The 25,120-nt window shown below is 50.2% G+C and overlaps 1 protein-coding gene across 30 annotated transcripts in view; it reads left to right on the top strand.

The window, feature by feature from the left end:
• The window catches only part of CACNA1C (calcium voltage-gated channel subunit alpha1 C), a 740,665-nt gene that overhangs the window by 137,504 nt on the left and 578,041 nt on the right, over window positions 1-25,120 (top strand). For all 30 annotated transcript variants that reach the window (XM_028829106.2, XM_028829113.2, XM_028829112.2 and 27 more), the window contains exons 2-3: window positions 9,579-9,900; window positions 14,351-14,456. In XM_028829106.2, the coding sequence (XP_028684939.2) occupies window positions 9,579-9,900; window positions 14,351-14,456 (428 nt within the window). The remainder of the gene's footprint in view (window positions 1-9,578; window positions 9,901-14,350; window positions 14,457-25,120) is intronic.

The following is a 25,120-nucleotide window of genomic DNA, read 5'->3' on the forward strand; positions in this document are numbered from 1 at the left end:
TTGGTACCAGTACCATGCTGTTTTGGTTACTGTAGTCTTGTAGTATAGTTTGAAGTCAGGTAGCATGATGCCTCCAGGCTTCTTCTTTCTACTTAGGATTGTCTTGGCTATATGGGCTCTTTTTTGGTTCCATATGAAATTTAAAGTAGTTTTTTTTCCAATTCTGTGAGGAAAGTCAATAGTAGCTTGATCAGGATAGCATTATATCTATAAATTACTTTGGGCAGTATGGCGATTTTGATGATATTGATTCTGCCTATCCATGAGCATGGAATGTTTTTCCATTTGTTTGTGTCCTCTCTTATTTCCTTGAGCAGTGATTTGTAGGTCTCCTTGAAGAGGTCCTTCACATCCCTTGTAAGTTGTACTCCTAGGTATTTTATTCTGTTTGCAATTGTGAATGGGAGTTCACACATGATTTGGCTCTCTGTTTGTCTATTATTGGTGTATAGGAATGGTTGTGATTTTTGCACACTGATATTGTATCCTGAGACTTTGCTGAAGTCGCTTATCAGCTTAAGGAGATTTTGGGCTGAGACAATGGGGTTTTCTAAATACACAATCATGTCATCTGCAAACAGAGACAATTTGATTTCCTCTGTTTCTATGTGAATACCCTTTATTTCCTTCTCTTGCCTGATTGCCCTGGCCAGAACTTCCAATACTATGTTGCATAGGAGTGGTGAGAGAGGGCATCCTTGTCTTGTGCTGGTTTTCAAAGGGAATGCTTCCAGCTTTTGCCCATTCAGTAATCTCTCCTACCACACTAAAAGAGTTGAAATGCTGATTTTCAATAAATGTGAATTAACCCTCAACTAGGGCCTGTAATTTAGGTTTGCTATCACCAGGTGGTGATGGCTGCTTTAGTTCAAGTAGAAAGAGGTCGTGACTTCCCTCCTCTCCATGCTTGGAAATAAGTGGAAGAGGCATTTGGTTATTATGGCAAAAATTGTGGCAATTTGTCATCTTTAGTTGAAGGCCATGGCTTAGCTGTGTGTCTCTCAGTTTGTTTTCTTCCTTCTGGTCTCTGATGTCAATATGAGAGCCCTTGAGTGCCAAGGGTGTTATATCAGGGTCCTCTCGCCAAAGCGGTGTTGGCCTTGAGATCATCGCAGGTGATTTGCTTCTGGGGGTTCCTTACGAGGCTTCGTTTTCCTTTCTTTACCTTCTTTCGGCCAGCTGCCCTGTAAAGAACAGAGAGCAGGTGTGGTTTGCTGGATCACTAGCAGGTGTGAATGCTGTAGCTTTTCCGCTTTTCCCATTGGCTTGGGCCTCTGAAGTGCTCCAGGCTCTTTGCCTTCTGCCTTCATGCAGTCATCGGAGGCAGGTGGGAATTGTATTTGAGGGAGTACTGGTCAGTTGGGCTGGGGAGAGAGCCGCGGATGTCCTGGCGCCCTCACAGTCTCCTAGTTTTGCAGTACAGTTGACTGCTGTGGTCATGGGGCCTGTTCTGGGCACCCCACCTCTCATGAACTGTGTCTGTAGCAGGGCGGGGGAAAGGAAGGCGGGCAGAGTGACAGAACGCTGCTGGAGATGGTGTGAAAATAGTTCAGGTAGGAGGAAGCGCAGTCAGATGCGTCTCGGCGGCGGGTGCATCGGGAAACCACTGGGCGCCCACCCTGGAGCGGGTTTCCACCTCAGCTGGGCGTCCTGAAACCACTGGGCGCCCACCCCGGAGCGGGTTTCCACCTCAGCTGGGCGTCCTGAAGCCACTGGGTGCCCACCTTGGAGCGGGTTTTCATCTCAGCTGGGCGTCCTGAAGCCATGGGGCGCCCACCCCGGAGAGGGTTTCCACCTCAGCTGGGCGTCCTGAAGCCACGGGGCGCCCACCCCGGAGCGGGTTTCCACCTCAGCTGGGCGTCCTGAAACCACTGGGCGCCCACCCCGGAGCGGGTTTTCACCTCAGCTGGGCGTCCTGAAACCACTGGGCGCCCACCCCGGAGCGGGTTTTCACCTCAGCTGGGCGTCCTGAAACCACTGGGCGCTCACCCCGGAGCGGGTTTCCGCCTCAGCTGGGGTGTCCTGAGGATTTCTCTTGCTTAGGCTGGAGGGGAATGCCAGCTTCCCCATTTGCCCATTGAGAAGAAAGTCATCTCTCATTTATGTCATGAGAGTATTAGCTACTGAAAAAGGACTTTTGGTTTCTACATTGTTTGTTGGATCTTAGAATCTCTTATGCTTTGAAAATATGTCTTTTTGCATAGGGTGGTTAATTCCTGATCAGAAAATCCACCCACCCATCAACATCTGAATTCATTCTCGATTGCCTTTTTAAAAAGTTTTCCCACAATTTCGAATCCAGTGCTCTGCTCGTCATCTTCCTTCCTCTCACACTTCTTCGTCACCAGGCTCTTCCCACAGGGACTTCCTCTTGATACAGCACAACCTGTGTTGCCCAGTGTGGGAGCCTCTAGCCACATGTGACTATCTAAATGTACAGTAATTGAAAATTAAGTAAAATTCAAAATGCATTTTGCCAGATGTGCTAGCGGCAGTTCAGGTGCTCAGGAGCTGCGTGTGGCCAGTGGCTAGGGCTCTGTAATCCAGCCTGGGATGATAGAGCGTTTCCATCACTGTAAACATTGTATTGGACAGCGTTGCTGTAGATGGGTCTATATATCTCAGTCAGGGTTCAGGTCTGTCACAGAAACTTCTGCAGCCATTTTTGGAGGAAAGACACTCAGTACAGGAATTTAGGGGTTTATACAATAATTGGAAGTGCTTCAAGAGCAGGCTTTAGGCTGGGTCTGTGGGAACGATTCCCAAAACGACGCTGCACAACAGGCCCGCCGAGGAAACTGCAGCTCAGGTACAATTATGAGGCTGGGGGACCTGGAAGCCACTGTGCCAAGGGCTGGCTCTGGGATCACACCACCTTATGAATGATCCAGGAATCAGGAAGCCACTGGCGTGGCCCTGCCAGCTTGTTCCCTGCAAGATAGACGCCTCCCCCACCTGACTTAGTTTTGATTCAGTTCTTGATTGGCGAACGTCGTGTCGGGATTTCTCGCTCCAAGGGAGGTTGGGAGCCGTTGTGTTTAGCCCTCTAGCCCCTGCGGTCCAGCGGGCACAGTAGGAGGAGGGTGAGACCGCCAAGTTTACCAGCCTCTCAGCCACCACGTGGTGCCCAGCACATGCCATCCTTCCAGAGAGGCGTGCCACTGGGCTTCAGATGACAGTTATAAAGCTGGGCCTCGGCTTATCGTCTGAGACCAAGAGACGGTGTCCTCTCTGTTCACGTCCTCCGGCTATCTTTGTACTGCAATAGATAGGGAAGATTAATGGCCCAGCTTTCTAGTCACTGGGCCTTTAGTGGGCAGAGAAAGTCCGGTTTCTGTTCCGGGTTGTCTGCTGTGCTCTTAAAGGGAATGTAGGCCCCTTGTCACTACAGCAAGACGACAGACGGCGAGAGCCAAGTGGGCTTCTAGGTGACGTGTTGGCCTGAGAGAAGGCATTTCCTTTGCCGTGCAGAGATTGCTCGGTGGTCAGGACTTCACGAGAAATTCATTGGCAGTTCTTCCCTTTCTGGGTGTGAGCGGCGGCTGCTCGCCCTCTGAATCAGTCTGGGTGTCTGTGTCTGCAGAGGTGGAGGAGTGACCTGCCTTTGTGCTCACAGAAGGCGCCAAGGCCAAGCAGGGGGACTGCTGCTGAAGCAGGCTGGTCGCCCCAGACCTTTTCCTACACACAGCTGACTGGGGGGTCCCTTTCCAATGCCAGGGCTGTTGGGCATGTTTATTTAAGGGTGACATGGAGGCAGGGAAGTGGGGAGAACACTGGCAGCTATTTGAGTTCTGCTTCTTTGGAGTAGAGGCTTGAAGAAGGGATCACCTGAGCCCAGACCTGAAATGTGAGAAGGGATTGCCTAGCAAAGGGCAGAGGGAAGAACATGGAGGACATCCTAAGTATGTGCAAAGGCACTGCGGCAGGCAAGAACTGAGCATATCTGAAGCATGAAATGAGCCACTGTGTCAGGAGTGCGTTGGACCAGGCCCAGAGGGGAGTGAGGTGAACTCAGAGAAGTGGGCCAGGGCCAGTCTGTGCAGGTGTTGTAAACTGTCACAAGGAGTTTGGATTCTGAAGGGATCTAACTAGGGGAATGACAGGGCCCAGTTTACAAGTTCTGTTTCTAAAAGGTGACTTTGGCTGCTGCATGGAGATTGGCTTGGGGATGGCCAAGAGTGGAGTGAGGGAAATGGCAGGGGCTACTGCAGTACTTCTGGGCAAGAAATAGGTAGTGGCCTGGACGAGGATGGACATCTTCCTCACCGCCCCTTTGCTCAGAACTTCTTCCCCACGGTTACATCCAAGAAGTCAGTAGAAGAGCACGTGGCTTGAGAAGAAGCGCCTTCTTTAGAGATGGATGGACTGACTCAAGCAGTGTTCTTTCTACGGCGTCCCTGTAGTCCACCTTTATCTGTATCATGACAACAGTATGATTACAGTCGTTAGCAAACTGTGTTGAGCATTTTCTGGGATACGGCCCCAAATCAGGTGCAGAAACAGAGATGGATTAAAGAAAAAAAAAACAATTGTTTCATCACTGAACACTGTCCAAGTCCCCAGCACCAGGCCCCTCACTCACAGGGGACACCCAGGAAGCACAGGCCGCTGACTCCTAACTTGGACTCCTCACTCGGACCCTTGCAGAGCGGAATGACACGAGGCTGGCCAGACCGTGCAGGGGTCCTGCCTTCCTCCCGGTCCCCAGCAGCAGCACCTGGGTGCAGGAGGAGGATGCAGAGGCTCTCTTCAGGGGAGCTGGGCCATCTGACAGGTGGGAGGCATTTTCTTATGTCTGGGGATTAGGTCACTGCTGGGGGGCACCTACCTATTGGTGTGTGGCCTGATCTTCCAGACAGCTGCTTGGGGCCTTGTTCAGGGGTAGGAGCATCGGTGGAAATAGCCCAGTCAGGCACAGCCAGAGCAGACTTAAATGGTGGCATCCTTTCAGCTGGCAGCCAGGAGCCTGAGCTTTGAATCAGCTTTCTAATTTGAAAATTGATCTCTTTGCATTGGGTGGTGATTTCGTGCTAACAAAAGCCATCAGGGACACAATGCTGCCTGCCCTACCTTCATGGCACCACTCTGGATTCAAAACATCGAGCCAGAGATGGGGATTTTCCACTCCTGGGAGCCTTGGGTAGTTGTGCCACCCTGTTGTGGGTGACCCGGAGATACTCATAGAGCATTTCAAGTGCTCAGGAGCCACATATGACTGCTGGCTAGGGTATCGGACAGCCTAGGATGATAGAACATTTCCATGACTGTAAACATTGTATTAGACCGTGTTGCTATAGAATGGTCCGTATGTCTCAAGTCAGGGTGGGGATCTACCACAGTGCGTGGGGAAAATTACTTGGAGAAGGGAGGCCCGGGCCCAGAGGTGGCCAGTCCCGAGAGGCCATACCTGTGTCACCTGTGTGTGGTTCTGTGTTCCTGTGCAGGGCCCTCGTCATGTCATAGGACCGCAGCAATGCTCAGAGCTGCCAGGACCAAAATAGTGTAGGCTGTTTTCGTGGCCTCTGGCTAGGGAGAGGTTGACATTCCATTTTTCCCCATGGGCTGGTTCCTATGTGCTTTCTCCAGATGGTGTGCACCAGAGAGGTCTTGCGCTCTGGGAATGGTTTACAATATAAATAAGGTCCCCCATGGAGTTTTGGGAGGGCTCAGAAGGCAGCTCACCAGGATGTGGTTTTCAGAGCTGCCCTGGGGCTCCGCACAGCCAGCTGCCATCTTGGAAGCTTCTACCTCGTGCCCGGGTGCAGGGAGGTGCCCCTCACGTAGCTTCTCTGGGTGGTGCATGTGTTCTCAGGCTGGGGCTTCCTGCCCTCTTTCCAAGTGTTGTCCCCAAACTCCTGGGACTCTTGGGACTGGTAGCCTGTATGAGAGGGGGAGATTAAGGGCAATGCGTGGGGGTGAGTACAAAGATTAAGGTCTGGGTACTGCCATCTCAGGGGAGGCGTGAGCTGAGGAGGGCTTACGATGAGTGACTTGGGGTCTGGGAATGCCAGCAGTTGGGGACAGGGCAGCTTCTATGTATCTGAGGGAAAAGGAGAAGTTAGTCTAGGAACTAAAATAGTCTATTAAATTTTGTCAGTGCCAAACAGAGAGTCTAGGAAGAAAAAAATTATATACCACAGATTGAATGGAGCAAAATTAGAGTTCCAGCCTTCCCTGGCAAGCCAAAGAGGCAGGAGCTCCGTGGCTCCAGTGCAGCAGATGGAAACAGAAGCGCTTTCCACTTTTGCCTAAGAGGCGCCCCAAGGTTACTGCGGGGGCAGGTGGCGTAGTGGATGCTGTCACGTGGAGATCATAGTAAACAGAAAGAATGTTCTTGGGGTCAGAAATCCAGCCCCTTGTATCTCGAGGCCTGGAGAAGCCCAGGAGGAGGTGTGCACCTTGTCTGTCACCATGTACACGAGCACGTGTGTGCGTGCATGTGGAGTGTGTGAGAGAGGGCTGAGGAGGCAGGAGTAGAGTCTAGCAGCTCACTATGAGCCTTATGCCTGCTGTAGCAACCCTCTGTCACCCATTCTGTGACCTTTAGTGAGTCAGACACTCCTTTGTCTTCTTATGTGTTAAATGGAGACACGCATGCTTGCTGGGTGTTCAAGCAGTTCTCGTGCTTTGGGTGCCTTTATTAATTCAAATGCACTCTTTATATCTTTTCCTGCTGGATCTTCTGAGAAAGGTTAAGGTCCCAGCTTTACTGGGGTCTTCCTCACTTTAGGCTTGGGATCTACACAGCGAGTGCAGGGAGGACAGGGACGAGTTACGGGAGCGATGAGACGTCTCCTGGTGGGGAGTGTCACGTCCTCCTTGAGCCTGATGTTCTGGTTAATGCAGTTTATCCCTGGGACAGAGAACAGGAGGAAAGTGAAGGGAATATATATGGTAAGGTGAGAGTCGATGTCACATTGAGAATGTGGCTATGAATTGGGTATGGCAGAGAGGCAATTTCCCAGGCCTTGAGGGGTGGAGGCGGGGCTGTAATGCTACAGGGGCCAGATGGAGGTAGAGCAGGTGGCAACTGTGGTGGGGCAGGAGGCAGCTGACCAGCTGGTCTCCAAGAGGACCTGAAGGGTCTTCTTGCGATCATGCAGGGGTGGTAGCTATGTGGCATGAGTGATGCCATTCCCTGCCCTTTGTGCCCGTGGTGGACAACACTAATCTTTCATTCTCAGAGTCCTTTAAGTATATAGCATTTTGGACAGTGATGTCAATCAATTGGCATAAAAGTTGAAACTTATTGTCTGTCACTGGTGTGATGGAAAGGATATAGACTGGAGTCCAACAGAAATGACAGCCCCACCAGGTCCAAGCTTTGGGCACCGACCAAGCGTATTAGGTCGTTTTTTGGTTGCAAGGGACAGAGAGCCGTTTCACATTAGCTTTGGCTAAGTTATTTAAGTCACTTAAACATCACGGTGGGTGGGGGAGGCTCAGCCAGCCTTGCAGTACAGCCCTAATGGAGGTCAGCCCCAAGAGGCCACACCTGTCTCACCTTCGTGTGGCTCAGGGAAGGTCTAACTTCAGGTGTGGCTGGATGAGGAATCTGGTGAGGTTGCTGGGGCTCTGCCTCTGGGGCAGACTCTCTCTAGGTGAAAATGTTCACATGGCTAAGCCGAGTCGCGTGCTCTTCACAGGTTCCTGTGGGGACGGGATGGAGGGGGCGGTGATAGGTTCTAGAAAGCAGGTCACATGGGGAGCAAAGTTACCTTGGAGGTCAAACATAGAAGGATCAGTCCAAGATAAGAGTTGGGGAGGCAGCTGGGAGAGGCACCAAGTGTTCAGCTGTGTCTTAGTTACAGGTGAGGAGAGGGAGGGGATCAATCAGGTTGAACCAGCAACCTTCGGACCCAGCGGCTTCCCCGGAAGACCTTGTGCACGTGAAACACAGAAGGTCACTGTGGGCGGCCTCGGAGGTGGATGTGCAACTGGTCTGGCTCCTCCGGCCACAGTCTCCCGGGCAGCTGAAGTGGCCTCAGATGCCAACCTCGCCGCCCACAGTAGCACCCTCTTCTCTGTGGCTTTTCTTGATCCCGCGGCACCCGGCCAGTTGACTAGCGGTACCACATCTCAAGGTCACACCTGTGTTCTGGGAGATGCAGGTTTGGGCCAGGCTGAGCTGATCGCTTGGCAAACCTTACAGATTCTAGAGCGAGGCGTCCAGCCTAACAGGCCAAAGAGTGTTTGCCAAGCGTATGTGCTGTCTTAGGGACAGTCTCAGAGGCTTCGTTGCCTAGACACCAGAGCAGGGCAGCTGTCCCTGTGCAGGTTGGAGCCCTGGGTTGCACTGGTTCCAGTCAGGTTTCCTTCCTGACATTGTCCCTCTCCCCTACCCCATCAACCCCTGCCACTCACAGCTCCCTTTCCCAGATAGCAAATGCTGTCTAATGAATCACCCCAAAACAAAGTGGCTCACAACAGCAGACACCCTGTTATTGCTCAGTCTCTGTGGGTCAGGAATTCAAGAAGCTCTTGTGTGGGTCAGTAATTCAAAAAGTAACTGATTTGGGGCAGTCCTGACTTGGGGTCTCTCCTGGGGTGGCAGTCAGATGGTGACTGGAGCGGTTGGGGGCTGGCCAGGACTCTTCTCTTGCCACATGGCCTCTCTGTTGAGGCTAGTCTGGGCTTCCTTACAGCATGGCACTCAGGGCTGAATGGCTACCTTGTGTGGGGGCTGGCTTCCTCTAGGTCGACCATCCAGAGACAGTCAGGGGGGTGCAATGTGGCCTTTTTTTTTTAACCTATCCTTGGAAGTCACATGGTGTCACTTTTGCTGTACTTCATTGGTAAAACAGTCACCAAAGGCTGACCTTATTTCAAGAGGAGGGCCTAGATCTTTCTCAGTGGAAGGGATATCAGATGTGAAGGGATTTGTTGACATGATTTAAAACCATCACAGCTCCCCTGGCCCCTTCTGGTCAACCAACACTTAAAGCCCAGATGACTTTGAGGTAGCTGGAAGTGACCTTACTCTAGTGCAACCTTCTCACTTTATTATATTTATTTTTGTTTATTGGAACCCAGGTGCAGAGAGTTGAGTGAATCATACTCTAGTTCATTGTACCTTTTCATCATTGATTCATGCGATGACCTCTCACATTCACTCACTCATTCATTTATGCTTCCTCCTTGCCCCCATATCTTACTCTCATTTTCCTCCTCACCGTCCTTAAACAGTCATTCTATTCGATTTCATGAATATCCTTTTGTTTGCATGTGTTCTTAAAATACGTATTTTAATTTGCAGGTAATATGTTGTGTTTTATCTGTTTCTGCTGAGGTCCACACGTGCTGTCATGCACGGATCTCATCTGTTGCCCACCTAAGGTGAGGCAAGGAGACCAGAGCGGAGTGACGCGCCCAAGGTCACCCAGCTGAACCGGGACCGGAAGGATCCTGGCCCTTTCCCTCAGCATCTCACACTCATGTTTCCACGTGCCACCTCCTAACCACCTGCAATAGCTTGAAATAAGGTTTTGAAAAAATTGTGAATCTGGGGTCCAGAGAGTGTCGGAAGTGCTCCCGTTTTCTGTCTGGTCACTGTTGTGTTCTTTTCTCTTTTGCCACAGGTTCCAACTATGGGAGCCCACGCCCCGCCCATGCCAACATGAATGCCAATGCGGCCGCGGGACTGGCCCCTGAGCACATCCCCACCCCGGGGGCCGCCCTGTCCTGGCAGGCGGCCATCGACGCAGCCCGGCAGGCGAAGCTGATGGGCAGCGCTGGCAACGCGACCATCTCCACAGTCAGCTCCACGCAGCGGAAGCGGCAGCAATATGGGAAACCCAAGAAGCAGGGCAGCACCACAGCCACACGCCCGCCCCGAGCCCTGCTCTGCCTGACCCTGAAGAACCCCATCCGGAGGGCCTGCATCAGCATTGTCGAATGGAAATATCCTTTGTTCACTGGGCTGGGCATGCTCCTGGGACCTGCACCCTGGGGCCAGCCCTCCGAGGCTCCCTGGGTCACGGGCTGTGTCAGCGGTGCTGGGCTACAAGCGGGGCCTTGGGCCTACTGCATCTGCATCACTGGGGTGCCGTGAAATGCAGAGTTCTGGGCCCTGCCCTAGACTTGATGAATCAGAATCTCTGGGGACAAGGCCCAGCAATCTGCTTGTATAATAAGCTACCTGGGTTGGTTTTTTTTTTTTCCATATAATAAGCAACATTTGAGAAAATGAGCCTAAGAAGTTATGAAATATCATCTCCTGTAGCTGAGCTTGCCCAGGGGCCCACTCATGCCTTGGGGTAACAGTCGTTAGTTACATGCTGCCTCATTCGCTTCTCTCCTCTCTGTGCCATGGCACTGGATGGTTTCATGGCCTTCCCTCTCTCTAGGGTGAAGGGGCTCAGGAGATGCAAGAGCGTGGTGGTCAGGACCCCTGGCTCTTGGCTCAAGGGCCCCGAAGCAGTGGTCCTCAGCCTTGACTGCATATTAGAGTCTCCTGGAAAGTTCTAACAAACTATAGACCACTCAGTTCCACGTAGGCATAAAAACAAACAAAAAACAACAACAGAAAACTCTCTGGGTAATTCTCATGTGCAGACGAAGTTGAGAACACTGTCTGGAAGTGCTCTGTTTGTCTGTATAGAAACAGGTGAGTGGGTCCCTCAGAGATGGGCTTTGAAGGGCTGGGCTCTCACTGGGGAGTTCCAAACGCCTTACTTCATCAGGATCCTGGGGCTGTAGCAATTGGAAAGGAACTTTAAGCGGTGAAGTTCCACCCCCACTTCCACCAGTGATAAAACCGAGCTCCCCAGGAGAGGCTCTCTGGGGTCCTGTGGTCAGGAACAGATGGGACTAGAACCCTGGTACTGACTGTGGGAATTTTCTTAGTAAGAATTCATCCAGGCAGGACTGCTGTGTCTCTCAAGGGCCAGGATGGGAGCATTAGGCTTCATCAATGAGTTTCTATGGAAAGATTTAAAAGTCTCAGGTACTGGTTGAAAGAAGATAGCCCAGAGATAAAAGAAAGTTTCTGTTGAGACAGAAATGTTAGTTCTATAAATGTTTGAAGCCAGGTGCTGTGGCTCACGCCTGTAATCCCACCACTTTGAGGGGCCAAGGCAGGTGGATCACCTGAGGTCAGGAGTTCGAGACCAGCCTGGCCAACATGGTGAAAACTAGTCTCTGCTAATAATACAAAAATTAGCCAGGCATGAGGGCACATGCCAGTAATCCCAGCTACTCGGGAGGCTGAGGCAAGAGAATTGCTTGAACTCAGGATGAAGAGGTTGCAGTGAGCTGAGATCATGCCACTGCACTCCAGCCTGAGCATCAGAGTGAAATTCTGTCTCAAATAAATAAATTAATAATAATAAATAAATGTTTGAGCCCCTCAACTTAAAAGTATTTTAAGAAAATGCATTTTAAAACAAGTGGCTGCAGCTGCCTGACTGGCCTGCCTGAGTGGCCGGGCCTGGTTTTAGTCCCCAGGGGACTGGGTGGGAGGCTTGGTCTTGGTCAACCCCATAGGACTGCTTGCATAGCTGCTCATGGTGGAGTCAGGGAGTGGGAAAACTGAGGGCCCTGTAGGTCAGGCACCCCTGACAGAAGGGCAGCAAGGCCCAGAGAAGCCAAAGGACTTGCCCTAAATCACGCAGCTGGCGACTGACAGAGCTGGGTTTCAAATCCAGGTTCCCCTAACCCCAAGTCCATGCATATCCCACACCCTATGCATCCATAGTACTAGGTAGGACTAGGCAGGTACTAGTAGATACTAGGTAGAACCAGTTAGGTACTTGGGAGGATGTTCGGGAGCTGCAGTCCAGGTGCACTGGGACATGCTGGACCTGGATCTGGGCCTAAAACCTACTCCCTGGGTGCTGTGGCCACTCCTCTGGGGGAATGTGCCTTCCCACCTGGAGGAGAGGAAGGGGGCCCAGCCTTAGCAGTGCCAGGTGGGTGGCATTCCAAGATTGCTTGGGAAGAGTGGCTGGACAGGGAAGGAGAGAGCCTGGAGTACTAGCCAGCCAGTTCTTGAAAAAGTGGCATCTGACACTGTCATTAGGAAGGAAAAGCAGTTTAAAAAGTCATCTGGGCCTCAAAAGGTGACACAGAGCACTTCCCAGGGCTTACCTGGGTTCTCTGCTTTTTAGCCAGTGGCTTTTCTTCTCTGCCTGATTGGTTTTTACACGTGATCTTCTCTGGCATTAGCCCAGTGCCTTTAGCATAAAGTGAAGGATGGAGAGATGGATAGTCTGAATGAGGGGAGGAGAACTGATAGTGCCAGAAACCCCAAGCTCAGCTGTCCCCCACTGTGGTGGAGGCAGTGAGGCGACATTTTCTGGGTGTGTGTGCATGGGTCTGGCTTGGCTGGGTTGTTGCGTCCTTGTCCCGATGGGGACAGCACAGGCACCAGCTGATGGGAATGAAATTGGCCAGCCTGTGGGCTCAGTGTCACTTTCCTAAGCAGGAGAGAAAAGGTTTGGGAGGCAAGAGGTGGTGCGGCAGGAGCGCTAGAAGAACTGCCTACGAAGCCTTCAAGGTAACTTTAGAGTGGATCAGTATAGAGTAGTCCTTAACACTGAGACTGCCTGAGCTTGGATCCCATCCTACTACTTGCTCTGTGACCTGGCACAAGTTAACATCTGACCCTTCTGTGCCTCAGTTTTCTCGTTTAGAAAGTGGGGATCACAAACGTACATTCTACACAGGACATTTCCATAGGGGCGTAAGAATGTGCCTGGCACTGAGCAAGCTCTTGGCAGAGGTCAGCCTCTGTCCTTACTGTCACCGGCACCAGCATCAGCGTCTGTCTCCCATCATCACCACTTGTGCCTCATCCAGCACAAGGACAGCAGAATGTAAAAGCTTAGTCAGTCGGTCTGGGTTCCGGTCCAGGTTCTGCTGTGTGCCAGCTCGGGGTCTTGGACTGGCCGCTTTACTTTTCACACCTGCAAAGTTGGGAGATTGATGGGGCCACTGTGTGGCATCCTTTTTGATATCAAGGTGGACACAGAAAATGTTCTACAGGAAAATGGATCCTCACAAGTACCCACAGGGCTAGGGAGGCCAGTGCTAAGATAATCATCCGGGTTCCTCCCAGTTCGCAATTCTGTGACACCGGCCCAGGGTTGCCCGTGAACACGTCAGAAGGCCGTCTGTGGCAGGGGAGTGAACACTGGACTTGGTGATCGGGAAATCTGGGCTCCAGTCTCAGCTGGTCACTAACCTGCTGTGGGGCCTTGGGAAGGTTTCTCAGGCTCTCTGGGCCTCAGAGGGTCAGACTGGATAATCCCTAAGGTCTCTTTCTGCCTCAATATTCACTAACTTTGTGAGTATGGATTTCCCTGAGAGAATTATGGTGGTCCCCTCGCCCCGGATCTCCACCCCTCCCTATCTTCCTCCTCCTGTGAGACTCCATCAACTGGGCTGCAAACTGGGCAATGGGAGCGGAGTAGGTGGGAGTGGAGCTGGAAGAGCATAGACGGGCCCTTCCATGGAGGGTGTGGGGTGGTCCCATTGGAAGGGGTGTTATCACATTAGCTGATTTCTCTCTTGAGAGCGTATCCTTCCCTGAAAATGTGATGATGAAGTCAGGGCGTGGGAACCTCTGCCTGCACTGCTCCTGGTGAGGGAATCTCGGACTGTCCCGCTAGAGCCCAGCACACACCAAGGAAAAATCAGGAGGCCTTGAAATTAAAGCTTTGCCTGCTGAAGCGGGACCTCTGCAGACCAAAGGGGTTTCTGTGCTGTCTGTGAGACTCATCCTTAAAGAGGAGACAGCCTTCCTTCCCTGTACTCACTCAGGACGGACACCCTGCCGTGCCCTTGGGGGTCTTCAAGATCTCCGGATCCTGTCAGAGAATGAGAGAAGAAATGGAAACCACTCTTAACGTTAGTTTAAAAGATTAAAAATAAAATCTCCAAATGTCAATGAAACCCAGGGGTAGTCTCTCTGTCTTAGAATCCCGTTCCACCCATGTCCCCCGTTCCAGGTGGGCATGGGCCCACAGGCAGCTCGGCGTAAGCCGTGAAGAAACGGGGTGCTTGGCACAGGCCATGCTCTTTAGAGGCAACCCCAGGCACACATGGGGAAGAATGGAGACCAGTGCAATCCAAATAAATAAAAGGAGGGGAGAAAAGTTTTTAGAACTCTGTGTTTACTCTGGCACGCGACTGGCCTCCACCGCTTTTGACATATTAGGGAAAATGTTGGCGGGGACCCACTAGCCGTACTTAAAAAGGCATATGTTTCTTTTCAGAATACAAGGGGCTTGGAATGCATTGTTTAAACAAAATTCTTACGAATCTTTGATTCGTTTGAAAAAATACGTAGATGTATGTTTGTTTCACTTGTACTTTCCGTGGCATTAACTTCCTTAACTCCCTTTCTCAGACCATTTGAAATAATTATTTTACTGACTATTTTTGCCAATTGTGTGGCCTTAGCGATCTATATTCCCTTTCCAGAAGATGATTCCAACGCCACTAATTCCAACCTGGTAAGTCCACCATCTTCAAGTCTCTGCTTTTTCACTCGATGGAGAACTGTGTTCAGATCACATAGATTCGTGAAATGTGGGAGAGAAGTGAGACATGTGTTTGGCATGTGCAGAAGGCCTGCAGAGCTCACATCCCGCGTGCTATTTTACTCTTTATTCAAATCAGCACCTGTCTCATCCCCGCCTGTTTTCCAAAAGAATATTCCGGTTAGGTGGTGGTGAGCTGTGTGTGTGTGTGTGTGTGTGTGTGTGTGTGTGTGTGTGCATGTTTAGCAGTAAATCCCGTGACTGCTACAAAATGTGCTGCAAAAGTTGTGAGTGCAGGTGTTTGGTGCAGCAAACACCTATTCTTGGGTTGTGTCTTGTATTTACTTTGAATGTCTTTGTTCCATTGGTGGGGTTTTCTCAGGTGATATGGAGCGTTGCTGTTCGATAAATAATTTCTAGGAAGCTTTTAGGAACGTTTGCTTTTGCAGCCAAGATGTATTATTGAGTTGGAAAGGCTTTCTTTTATTAGGAAAGGCGGCTTTCCATTTGGATTGTTGAGGGGCCAGCTCTGGCAATTTGGGGTTAGAATTGGTCCATGGAAAAAGTGGAGAGTGTGTTTACTTTTGGCTGAGCTTGAAGTCATTACAAAGACTTTTGCTGCGTCTGGGCATGTGCGGAAAAGAGCTCTGGAATGCAGTTGGCAAAATTGGGGCACTCCAGGGTGCCTCTACGAAAGGCATACAGGGAACATCCTGTCTCTTTCTCCCCCTCCGTTGCAGAGACACCATCACTCTTCATGTGATTTCCACATGGCGTGTTTGGTCATCAGAGCCACCATCTTTCCCCCGCCGTGAGCACCTTCCTTTAATTACTGAGATGGGACCATCCAATGAGATGGTTTTCAAAAGAAGCAGGCAGCTTATAGGATTCTTCTTTCCACAACTGCTGGGCTGATGCCATCACACGGTTGTTCTTGTGTTTTGTAACCTTCGACATTTCCTTGGGCCCTTTCAGCAAAAACAATCTGATGCACATTTTAACTTCTCTGCTGTCACCCCAGTTTTTTCAGGTAGCCGCTGATGCATAGCAGGTAAGGTGTTCGCCGCCTGTGGGCTGTGGTGTCTTGTGGCTTGGCTTGGGGCCCTTTGTTGGGGACAGGCTCCAAAAATGTCAAAGCTGGGCACGGTACTGAGTGATGACATGGCCGGAGTCGGAAGGCAGAGCATCGGCCGCCGTCCATGAGGCCATCTGAAGCGTGACCTTGTCTCTTAAGGGGCAAGAAATCTTTACTGAGTCAAAATAAATACAAGCCAAAGTGTCTCCCTGAAGCAGGAGCTCCTTCCCTTGGTTCTGTTTCTTCCCTGTGCAGCCACCTCCTTCCCCTGCCATGGTCCTCCCAACCCTCCCACAGTTTAACATTTAATTTGCAATTTTAAAAGACGAGCCTTGGTTCCAAAGAGAATCTGTATCTTGTTCTTAAGCTGACGACGCTTTGGGCTGCCCAAGGCCCAAGCAGTGGTGAAAGTGGGTAGAGGAGTTTGGTTTTTCTTAGGTCCTAGAGATGGCCACATGTAGCCCCTTCACCCCTCGGTTCCCGGGAGGTTTAAGGGAGCCGCTTGGGTTGCTGAGCTAGAGGGAAGCCCTGGGCTGGCCGAGACCCCTCAACCTTGGACCTCCTGGAGGTAGAGGGGCTCGTAGGAGAGGACAGGAGGTCACCCTGGACTTATTCTGCAGCTGGAGTGAGGTTGCTGGGTACAGATGATGCGGGAGGGATGGCGGGTTTTTATCACACCACAGAGTGATGGCAGTACTCTACACGAGATGGTGGGGCTGCTTGCACGACTGTGTAACTTTACCAAACATCATCGAATTGCGTACTTACAATGGCTGAATTTTATGGTATGGCAATGATACCTCAGTAAAGCTGCGGATGACTCCTCATTCTCTGCGTTCCACAGTCACAGGGTCACACTCTCCCTGGGGCAGTGAATGCAGCCAGCTGAAGGGGGAGGGAGGGGGGACCGGTGGGGGGAGCATCAGAAAACCCCTAAAACAGACAAATAAACACTACCTCACATCAGCTAATAAATCAGAACATGATTCAGCCCCATGGAGAAACCCATCGCAAGTGCTGTGACCTCGCCTCCCGGTCCTTGCTCTCTACAGCATCTTCAAGCTGCAGCATCTCTGCAGATGCCCCCTTTTCAAAACACGTTCTCCCCTTGCTTCCTCCAGCCTCTCTTCCTGTGTCTGCACGAACGTTTACTAGGCTTCTGTCCTGAGCCCTCTGATTTTCTTCTGCACTCTCCCCTTGGGGAGCTCCTCTGTGTGCACAGATTTTAGTTCCGTTTCCCGGTAAATTGTTGCTAAGACTGACATCTCCAGTGCTAAGCCTTTCCAAAGGCCTGGCCCAGTATTTCCTGCATTGGAGAGGCCTGTGGACAGGCGCAGCGACCCCAAAGCCTGCACATCATTACAACCCCAGAGAACTCCAGCTGTGCATGGTCTGGGGATGCGCATTAAAAAGAATTCCTCATAAGGATGCCAGTGATTAGTCAACTTTGGGAAGAACTGGCCTCTTGGGCAGAGCAAAATTTGACTTGGACAGACCTGACTTCAAATCTTGGCTTCTCCACTTTAAGATTAAGTCTGGGCCGGGCGCGGTGGCTCAAGCCTATAATCTCAGCACTTTGGGAGGCCGAGACGGGCGGATCACGAGGTCAGGAAATCGAGACCATCCTGGCTAACACGGTGAAACCCCGTCTCTACTAAAAATACAAAAAACTAGCCGGGCGAGGCGGCGGGCGCCTGTGGTCCCAGTTACTCGGGAGGCTGAGGCAGGAGAATGGCGTGAACCCGGGAGGCGGAGCTTGCAGTGAGCCGAGATCGCGCCACTCACTCCAGCCTGGGCGACAGCGAGACTCCGCCAAAAAAAAAAAAAAAAAAGTCCGAATTTTAATCTGAGGTTATTTAATCTTTCCAAACCTCAGTTCCCCAGCTTGTAAAATGGAAGTGACCTCAGAGGGTCCTAGGGAAGAGTAGGATTGGCAGTGATAATTATATGTGCCAGGATGTCTTACCGATACCTCAAACAAGCCCCAAATAGAACTCATTCTCTCTCCCGCCACACGACCTGTCCCGCTGAAGAAAACAAAACATAGCCCAGGTGAATGCTGTTCCTTTTCTTTTCCCTTGGCCGCGTTGATGGCATTGCTGGCCTTGCTGTCACACAGAACCATCTCTGACATCTTCTTCCCCTTGCCGTGCCCATCTGAGCAGGAATGCAGTCTTGGAGATTGTAATTTGCAATGTATCACATTTAGCCTTCTTTCTATTCTCAAAGTCATTTGTTTAGACTTCGTGTGCCTTAGTTTCTTCATTTATGAAATGGAAATAACAGTAATAACAGTACCTACCTCAGAGGGTTGTTGTGAAGATTAAATGAGTCCAAATATGTAAAGCCCTTAGGAGAGCGCCTTAGTAAGGGCTCAGTGTTGGCTCTTGTTCATAGTGCTGGATACTATTGTTATTATTGTCATCGTCGTCATCCTTGTCACCCTAACCCAGGCCCTGTTGCCTTTTTCCTGGACTCTTACAGTCGCCTCCTTCCTGCTGTCCTCCCTCTAGTCTCTCCTTCCACTGGTCTAGCTCATGTGTGTGTGTGTGTAGTCATTTGCCAAACATCTATACCAACAGACAGACACTGCGATTAATAGGGAAGATAAACCTGTAAACATGTTTCAAATGGTGAAGGCTCTTATACGGGGCCAAGGTGTCAAGGTGGAAGAACTGATTCATTTTGCTGTAGAGAAAGGATTAATGGCAAGTTTCACATAGGTTGACATATTTGCATTGCGTCTCTCAAGAAGAGGATGCCATAGAGATACTTCAGGCTGAAGTATACTCATGTACAAAGGCCCTGTGGTCACGTTCTTTAGGACCAGAGGAAGGGGTGCTGGTTTTGAGGGAATGGGAAAAGCTGGGTGATGGAGGCTTGATGGCCCATGCAGACTGCTGGACTTAACTGCAGGTGAGGAGGAGGCTCGAAGGCTTTACCGGCAGAGGAGTGCTCTTGCAGCATGAGGAAGATGGTTCAGACGGAGGCCTCACTGTGAAGAGAAAAAGAAAGCTTGCTAGAGTCCAGATGATGGTGACAATAAGGATAGAGAGGGGGCAGTGGATTTAGGAGGCAAACTTGCCTGGACAAGTAACCAGATGGATATCATGGGTGGAAGAGAGAGCTGGCTCCCAGGATGGTGATATGAGGAGCCAGGTGCCCTTGGCCAGGAGAAAGACTTCAGGAGGAAGGTCATATTTGAGGGGCAGGGAATGACGCATACGATTGATGATTGTCAGGTGGAGGAGCCCGTGGAGCATGAGGTTGGAGATGTCCCATGGGCTGTCGACAGGGGCCTGCAGCCCAGGAGACTGTTTATGCTGAGGATGGAGACTTGGGGGCAACAGGAGGAGAGACACAAGGAGAAGCTATAGGTGTGGCCTAGAGCACCTGCATCAGGGTGGAGCAGGAGGGTAGCAGTGACCACAGCTGGACCCCGGAGAACAGTGACGTTTGCAGAGGATGGAGGAAGAGGAGCAAAGGAAGGATGTACACCACGTGTCAGGAAGGCTTAGCCCGAGAGGTAGGAGGGGAACCTGCTGAGGGTGGAGTCTTAGAAGCTAAGGAAACAGAGAGTTTAAGATATCCAAGAGGGGCTGGTTGGTAGTTCAAAAGCGTGGCTCATGGCAACTCAAGGCCAATGACAAGAGCATTGGACTGACTGTGAGAGGAGCTGAGCTTAGGGCCGAAAGTAAGAGAAGAGGATATTGATCTGTGTCTGTACCCCTATGGAGGCCCTGAAGTACTAGGTGCATGACAACGGTTTGCTGAGGTTCAATGCTTGGAACATTCCCATTGTTGTGCCAGAGTGGGATGCCCCAAATCGTTTATGTACCCCAAAAACAAAGCTTGCGAAATCCTCCATTGGTTTCATAGCTTTTTAAAAAAAACATTAAAGAATTGCTATTTCAGAGCCCTGTTCTTTTTTTTTTTTTTTTTTTTTTTTTTTTGAGGCGGAGTCTCGCTCTGTCGCCCAGGCTGGAGTGCAGTGGCACGATCTCGGCTCACTGCAAGCTCCGCCTCCCGGGTTCCCGCCATTCTCCTGCCTCAGCCTCCTGAGTAGCTGGGACTACAGGCGCCGCCACCACGCCCGGCTAATTTTTTTGTATTTTTAGTGGAGACGGGGTTTCATTGTGTTAGCCAGGATGGTCTCGATCTCCTGACCTCGTGATCCGCCCGTCTCAGCCTCCCAAAGTGCTGGGATTACAGGCTTGAGCCACCGTGCCCGGCCTTTTTTTTTTTTTTTTTTTTGAGACGGAGTCTTGCTCTGTCGCCCAGGCTGGGGTGCAGTGGCCGGATCTCAGCTCACTGCAAGCTCCGCCTCCCAGGTTTACGCCATTCTCCTACCTCAGCCTCCCGAGTAGCTGGGACTACAGGCGCCCGCCACCTCGCCCGGCTAGTTTTTTTGCATTTTTTAGTAGAGACGGGGTTTCACCGTGTTAGCGAGGATGGTCTCGATCTCCTGACCTTGTGATCCGCCCGTCTCGGCCTCCCAAAGTGCTGGGATTACAGACTTGAGCCACCGCGCCCGGCCTGGAGCCCTGTTCTGAGAAATAGCAAAGAGATGCTGATGCACCTGCAGCAGTGGCTCTCAACCCCTGTGGCATAAGATCCTAGAGATGATTAAAATGTGTGTTCCCAGGCCCTGCTCCCAGGGATTCTGATTCTGGAGTGGGCCCTGGGAGTTTGAAGTTTTAATAAGCTCCCCTGGGGTTCTGATGCAAGTGGTCCTGGGCTGCTCTTTGAGAACAGTGACCTAGAATGTTCCTCATGGTGTGACTGGATCCACCTTCAGCTCCCTCCGCAATCAGCTCTGTCTACCCACAAGTTCCCTTTAGGATCCAAGCAGAAAGACGACACACGTCAACTGCTGAGAGCTTTCCCACTCCATTGGGTTCAAGAATAATCTGTTTAGCAAAGCACACTCACACTGTCACAGAATTAGAAAAGAGTCTTCTTTTCACACACACTTGCAAATTCACATCTGTGCTTGCTCCTGCTCTCAGATTCCCTCGCAAACTCATCGGCTTCCACCCATTCTCTCGCAGGCCCTTTCCTTTCTCCCACCTGCTTAATTTAATCTCCCCTTATTTTTCTAACACTTTGCTTTCTTCTGTTTCCAAGAGATGAAAAGTATTCCAGAATAGAGTTTTTTTTTTTTTTTAAGATCTCTCTTGCATTATTTAAAGTCTGTTTGTTGTAGGCTCCATCTAACATACACTTTTACACCAAAATCCATCATCTTTGTTATCTTTTCCTCATGCTAGTGAAGCATAATGAAAGCTGAACTGGGCCATGACATGACATTCTTTCTTTAGACTCAGTGCTGTTATTGGCAATGCCACCTCTATGTAGCACATGATTTATAATATAGCCGCTGTAACCCCCGTCTACCAAGAGCTGTCACCTGTTAGGTCGATTGTCTGATGTCTGTTGAATAAGCTCTGCAAGCAGAGCCGACTGACTGTGTGTGGAAAACTCCCTTTTCTCTGCGTACCCTGAAGTCCACAAAGACTTGGCTTGAGTTGAAATATTAAGAGAATATATTTGGCATTTGACCTTGTGCAAAGAACAGTGCGTGTACTTTCTGGAGCAAGAGAGCCTGAAGTGGAGGTGGAGAGAAGAGGGGATGAGGCCAGAAAAGGGATCATCCTTTGGCTGGGCTTTCTTCCTTCAGAGGCTGTGAGAGGAGAAGCCGTCCGCCAGAGGGGCTTGAGCTCGACTAGGAAGAAGGTTGAAATGTCAGATTTGCCCGTTTGTTGGTGTAAAATTGGGGCAACAAGAGTTGCATCATAACCTGGTTGACAGGATTGAGTGAGTTAACATAAGTAAACTTCATAGGACATGCCCAGCACAGGCGAATGTGTGTTGCTCTTTGGAACTCTAAACCAGGCTGAAGGCCCCTCCCCTCCACCTGGTCCCTGGGGGTAAGTCAGGGTCATTGGCACCTTGTGCTAGCTTTGGCCTCGGAACGGTGGGAGAGAGGAGACCAAAACGCTGTGCTTTTTGGCAGCTCTGACCCAGCAGGGTTGGTGTCTGTGCTCACCCTTGCCTCTGACTACACAGGGAGAGAAGCGGGGATCCATTCATGGCCAAAGAAGAGTCCCAGAGGGAGAGCACTGGTGGGGGACCCCACTCCCCCACCCCCGGGCTTTGTGTGTCTCTTGCCAGTTCGCTCAGGAGGTGCCTGTCAGCCTGAGGTTCCCCCACTCCCACGCAGTGCTGGGTTGAATCTCGCGACCTGGGGCCCTGCACTTGGACCACCACCGCAAGGTCTGAGATGCCTCTGAGCCCTATCGCCCCCCATGCTTTGAGAAGTGAATGAAAATGTTTGGGTTCCCCTCTTCTCCCTGCAGTGAACTGTGTTTTCTTTTATTATCAGGTTTGCCTAAGAGCGAGAAGGCTTTTTGTGGGGCTTTCATGCATCAGCAATAATGGTGATAATGACATGAGCTTTATTATTGCTATCTCATAGGTGTTGTCCTAATGCAGCGGGCGTTAGGGTTCGCAGAAATGCTAGGGTTATAAAATACACTAATAGATAACTGCAAGGAACAAACCACATAGCTACTGTATCATGTACCCACACCCTCTCCTGTGCTGTGCAGTGGCGTGTGGAAGGCAGGGTGGAGAGCCTGCTTTTGGATGAGAGAATGAACTTGACACAGTGCGTTGGGAAGGTGCTTCTGCTGAGTCAGGTCTCCCCTCAGATTTTCCTGCTGAATGGGTCTGAGTGGGACCTGGGTGTGGGTGTGTCTTAAAAGCTATATCAGAGCCACAGTTGTAGGCACTGACCTAGGAGGAGAGATCTGAACTGTGTGGCCTTAGGTCAGTCACTCAACCTCTCTGTTGGTATCTCTTTTGTCACGTGGAGTAGTAACGCTTGCTTAGTCATTGTAATTGCCTTTGTTGAGTGACCACCAGGTGCCAGTGCTTTGCGTGCAATGTTTCTTTCTCTTTTCTTTTCTTTTCTTTTTTTCTTTTATTTTTGAGACGACGTCTTGCTTTGTCATCCAGGCTAGAGTATAGTGGCACGATCTCGGCTCACTGCAAGCCCCGCCTCCTGGGTTCACGCCATTCTCCTGCCTCAGCCTCCCGAGTAGCTGGGACTACAGGTGCCACGCCCGGCTAACTTTTTTTTGTATTTTTAGTAGAGACAGGGTTTCACGGTGATCTCAATCTCCTGACCTCGTGATCCGCCCACCTTGGCCTCCCAAAGTGCTGGGATTACAGGCGTGAGCCACCGCGCCCGGCCGTGTGCAATGTTTCTAATCTCCACAACTGCAAATTATCCTATTTGTTTACTTGATAGAGAATGTATCCCTCTTGTTCACGGCTGTATCCCCGGTGCTTTGGCAATAATGGGCACGCGTAAGGCTCTGCATAAATATCTGCTGAGTGAACCCTGGGTGAATGAGTGGATCCTGTGAGGTGTTGTCCCTTTACTTCAGATAAGAAAGTAAAATCTCAGGGAAGTAAAGTGACTTGGTGAGGCAGTGGCAGGGCTGGAGTTGGAACTTAGGACTGTATGAAACCACAGCTTGGGTTATTTGCTGTGTTCCCTGGGATGTGTAGGGTCGCTGTGAGTATCCAATGAGGTATATGTGAAAATGTTTTAAAGATTAAACACTCTGTAGCAGTATGAACAGATTTTGTTAAAAAAAATCAAAACTTGGTTCTGTTGCAAAATAAATTCAGTAAGTACCAAGTTAGCCAAAGGGAAATACGTTATTATAAGACTTCTCCAAGCCTTTAACACAATAGCAACAGACACTACTCATGAGTTCACACCATGCAGATGCTGCTCTAAGTGCCTTGCGTAGAAATGCATTTAAACATGGTTATAGCACGATGAGATGTTATTATCCCATTCTATAGATGAGCACACAGAAGCTCAGAGAATGTAAATAATTCACCCTGTGAGATGTAGCCCTGAAGCGAAGTCATGGCCATGCAGATGTGGGCCAGGCGTCTCCTGGTCTGTGTTCTTAGCCATTCTGCTACAGCTGCCTCCTTACGTGGTAAGGTGCTCCGTGAGTCCCTGGACCAGCCAGCACATCACCTTTCCCACTCATACCGTCACAGACATCTTGAAGAATGGTGTTCCCGGGCTCACACCTTCGGGAAATGCCGCTCTATTAAAACCACAGAGGAGAAAACTGTCGCCCCAAGAACCGATGCATTAGGAGAAAGGACGGAGCTGGAAACAGGATGAGACACGTTGCAAGGCTGGTGTAGGAAAGGAGCAAAGACCACAGGACTGTCTTCATCAGGAACATGGCATTTTAAAATAGATGGCAGCTTCTGGATGGGTTTGTGCTTAATCTCATGGTCATAAACCTGCAGAGAGCCTGGGGCAATTGTTTGACTCAGTGTTTACTCACTAAATATTTCAGAGAGAGAAGAAAGCATTGTCTGCTCTGTGTTTGCCAGCGGATGGGAAAAGAGAGATGATTTGAAGTCTAAATATGGTGACACCTCTTGCCCCAGTTTTATCCATCTTCATTCATTTTTTTTTTGGGGGGGGGAATATTCCAAATAAATCCACTGTTTATGTAATAGAACCCCTTTCATGTACCAAACTTCTTGTAATTTAAGTACATTTGAAGGAAGTCTTTCCAGAATGTAAAATACAAATCCCTGGATCCTTAAAAGAAAAATCTGGACATATTTCATCCTTTTTCTGGGACTATACAATTCTTAGGAATTTCAATGATTGCACCTGTTGTAATGCTGGGAAGCTGTCGGGAGAACTAAGCAACCCCCAGAGGGTCCCAGAACGTCCTGACCTGGGGAAGATTTGGGGTGCACCTTTCGTGCACCTCCCTGGTGGGGTGTCAACCTCCTCCAGCACCAGCCGGATTAATTTGCTCCCCCCTCTCTCCTGCGGGTTTGGGAATCAGTTGATCAAGTCCATTACAGTTATGTGCAAAGTTAGAGTAAACAGATTCCGATTGAGGACCTGCGGGGCTTACTTATGAATAAAGTGCATTAGCTTTAATTTATGGGTTTTATAACATTGATTTTGGCTTCTTAGAAGCTATTTTTTTCCTTTATCCTCTTTGTTCTCTCTAGTTTCTGTATGATTGAAGTTGTTGGATTGGCGCCTTCTGACTAATAATAATAGCAGCAATAACGTCAGCCCTTAATGCTGCTGGCATTGCTCTGACTATGGTCCATGTGTTAACTCATTTAGTCCCCTCGGCTACCCCATGAGACCTTTCTTATAATCACCCCATTTTAAAGATGAGGAAGGGGCACAGGCCAATGAACTAACTTGCCCAAGGTTGCATAGCTATGAAGCAGTGGAGCTGGGATTCCAGCCTGGGTGTGTGGCTCCCAGGTCTGTGCTTTTAATTGCTGTGCTGTGTGGCCCCCAACTAAGGTGAAAATGGGAGAGGTATTTTGCTTTGAATACGGTGCCTTAATTATCAGGCTCTCACCTAGAGTTTATGCAGTGTGTGCACTTCTGTTTTTACCAAGAGGACCAGGGGAGGAGCAACAGTGAAGGAGGGAGTGAATGTCCCCAGGCTGGGTGGTGTCTGTGGGAGTCCTAGGG

Source organism: Macaca mulatta, chromosome 11 (genome assembly GCF_049350105.2).
Source record: "Macaca mulatta isolate MMU2019108-1 chromosome 11, T2T-MMU8v2.0, whole genome shotgun sequence".
Lineage (NCBI taxonomy): Eukaryota > Metazoa > Chordata > Mammalia > Primates > Cercopithecidae > Macaca > Macaca mulatta.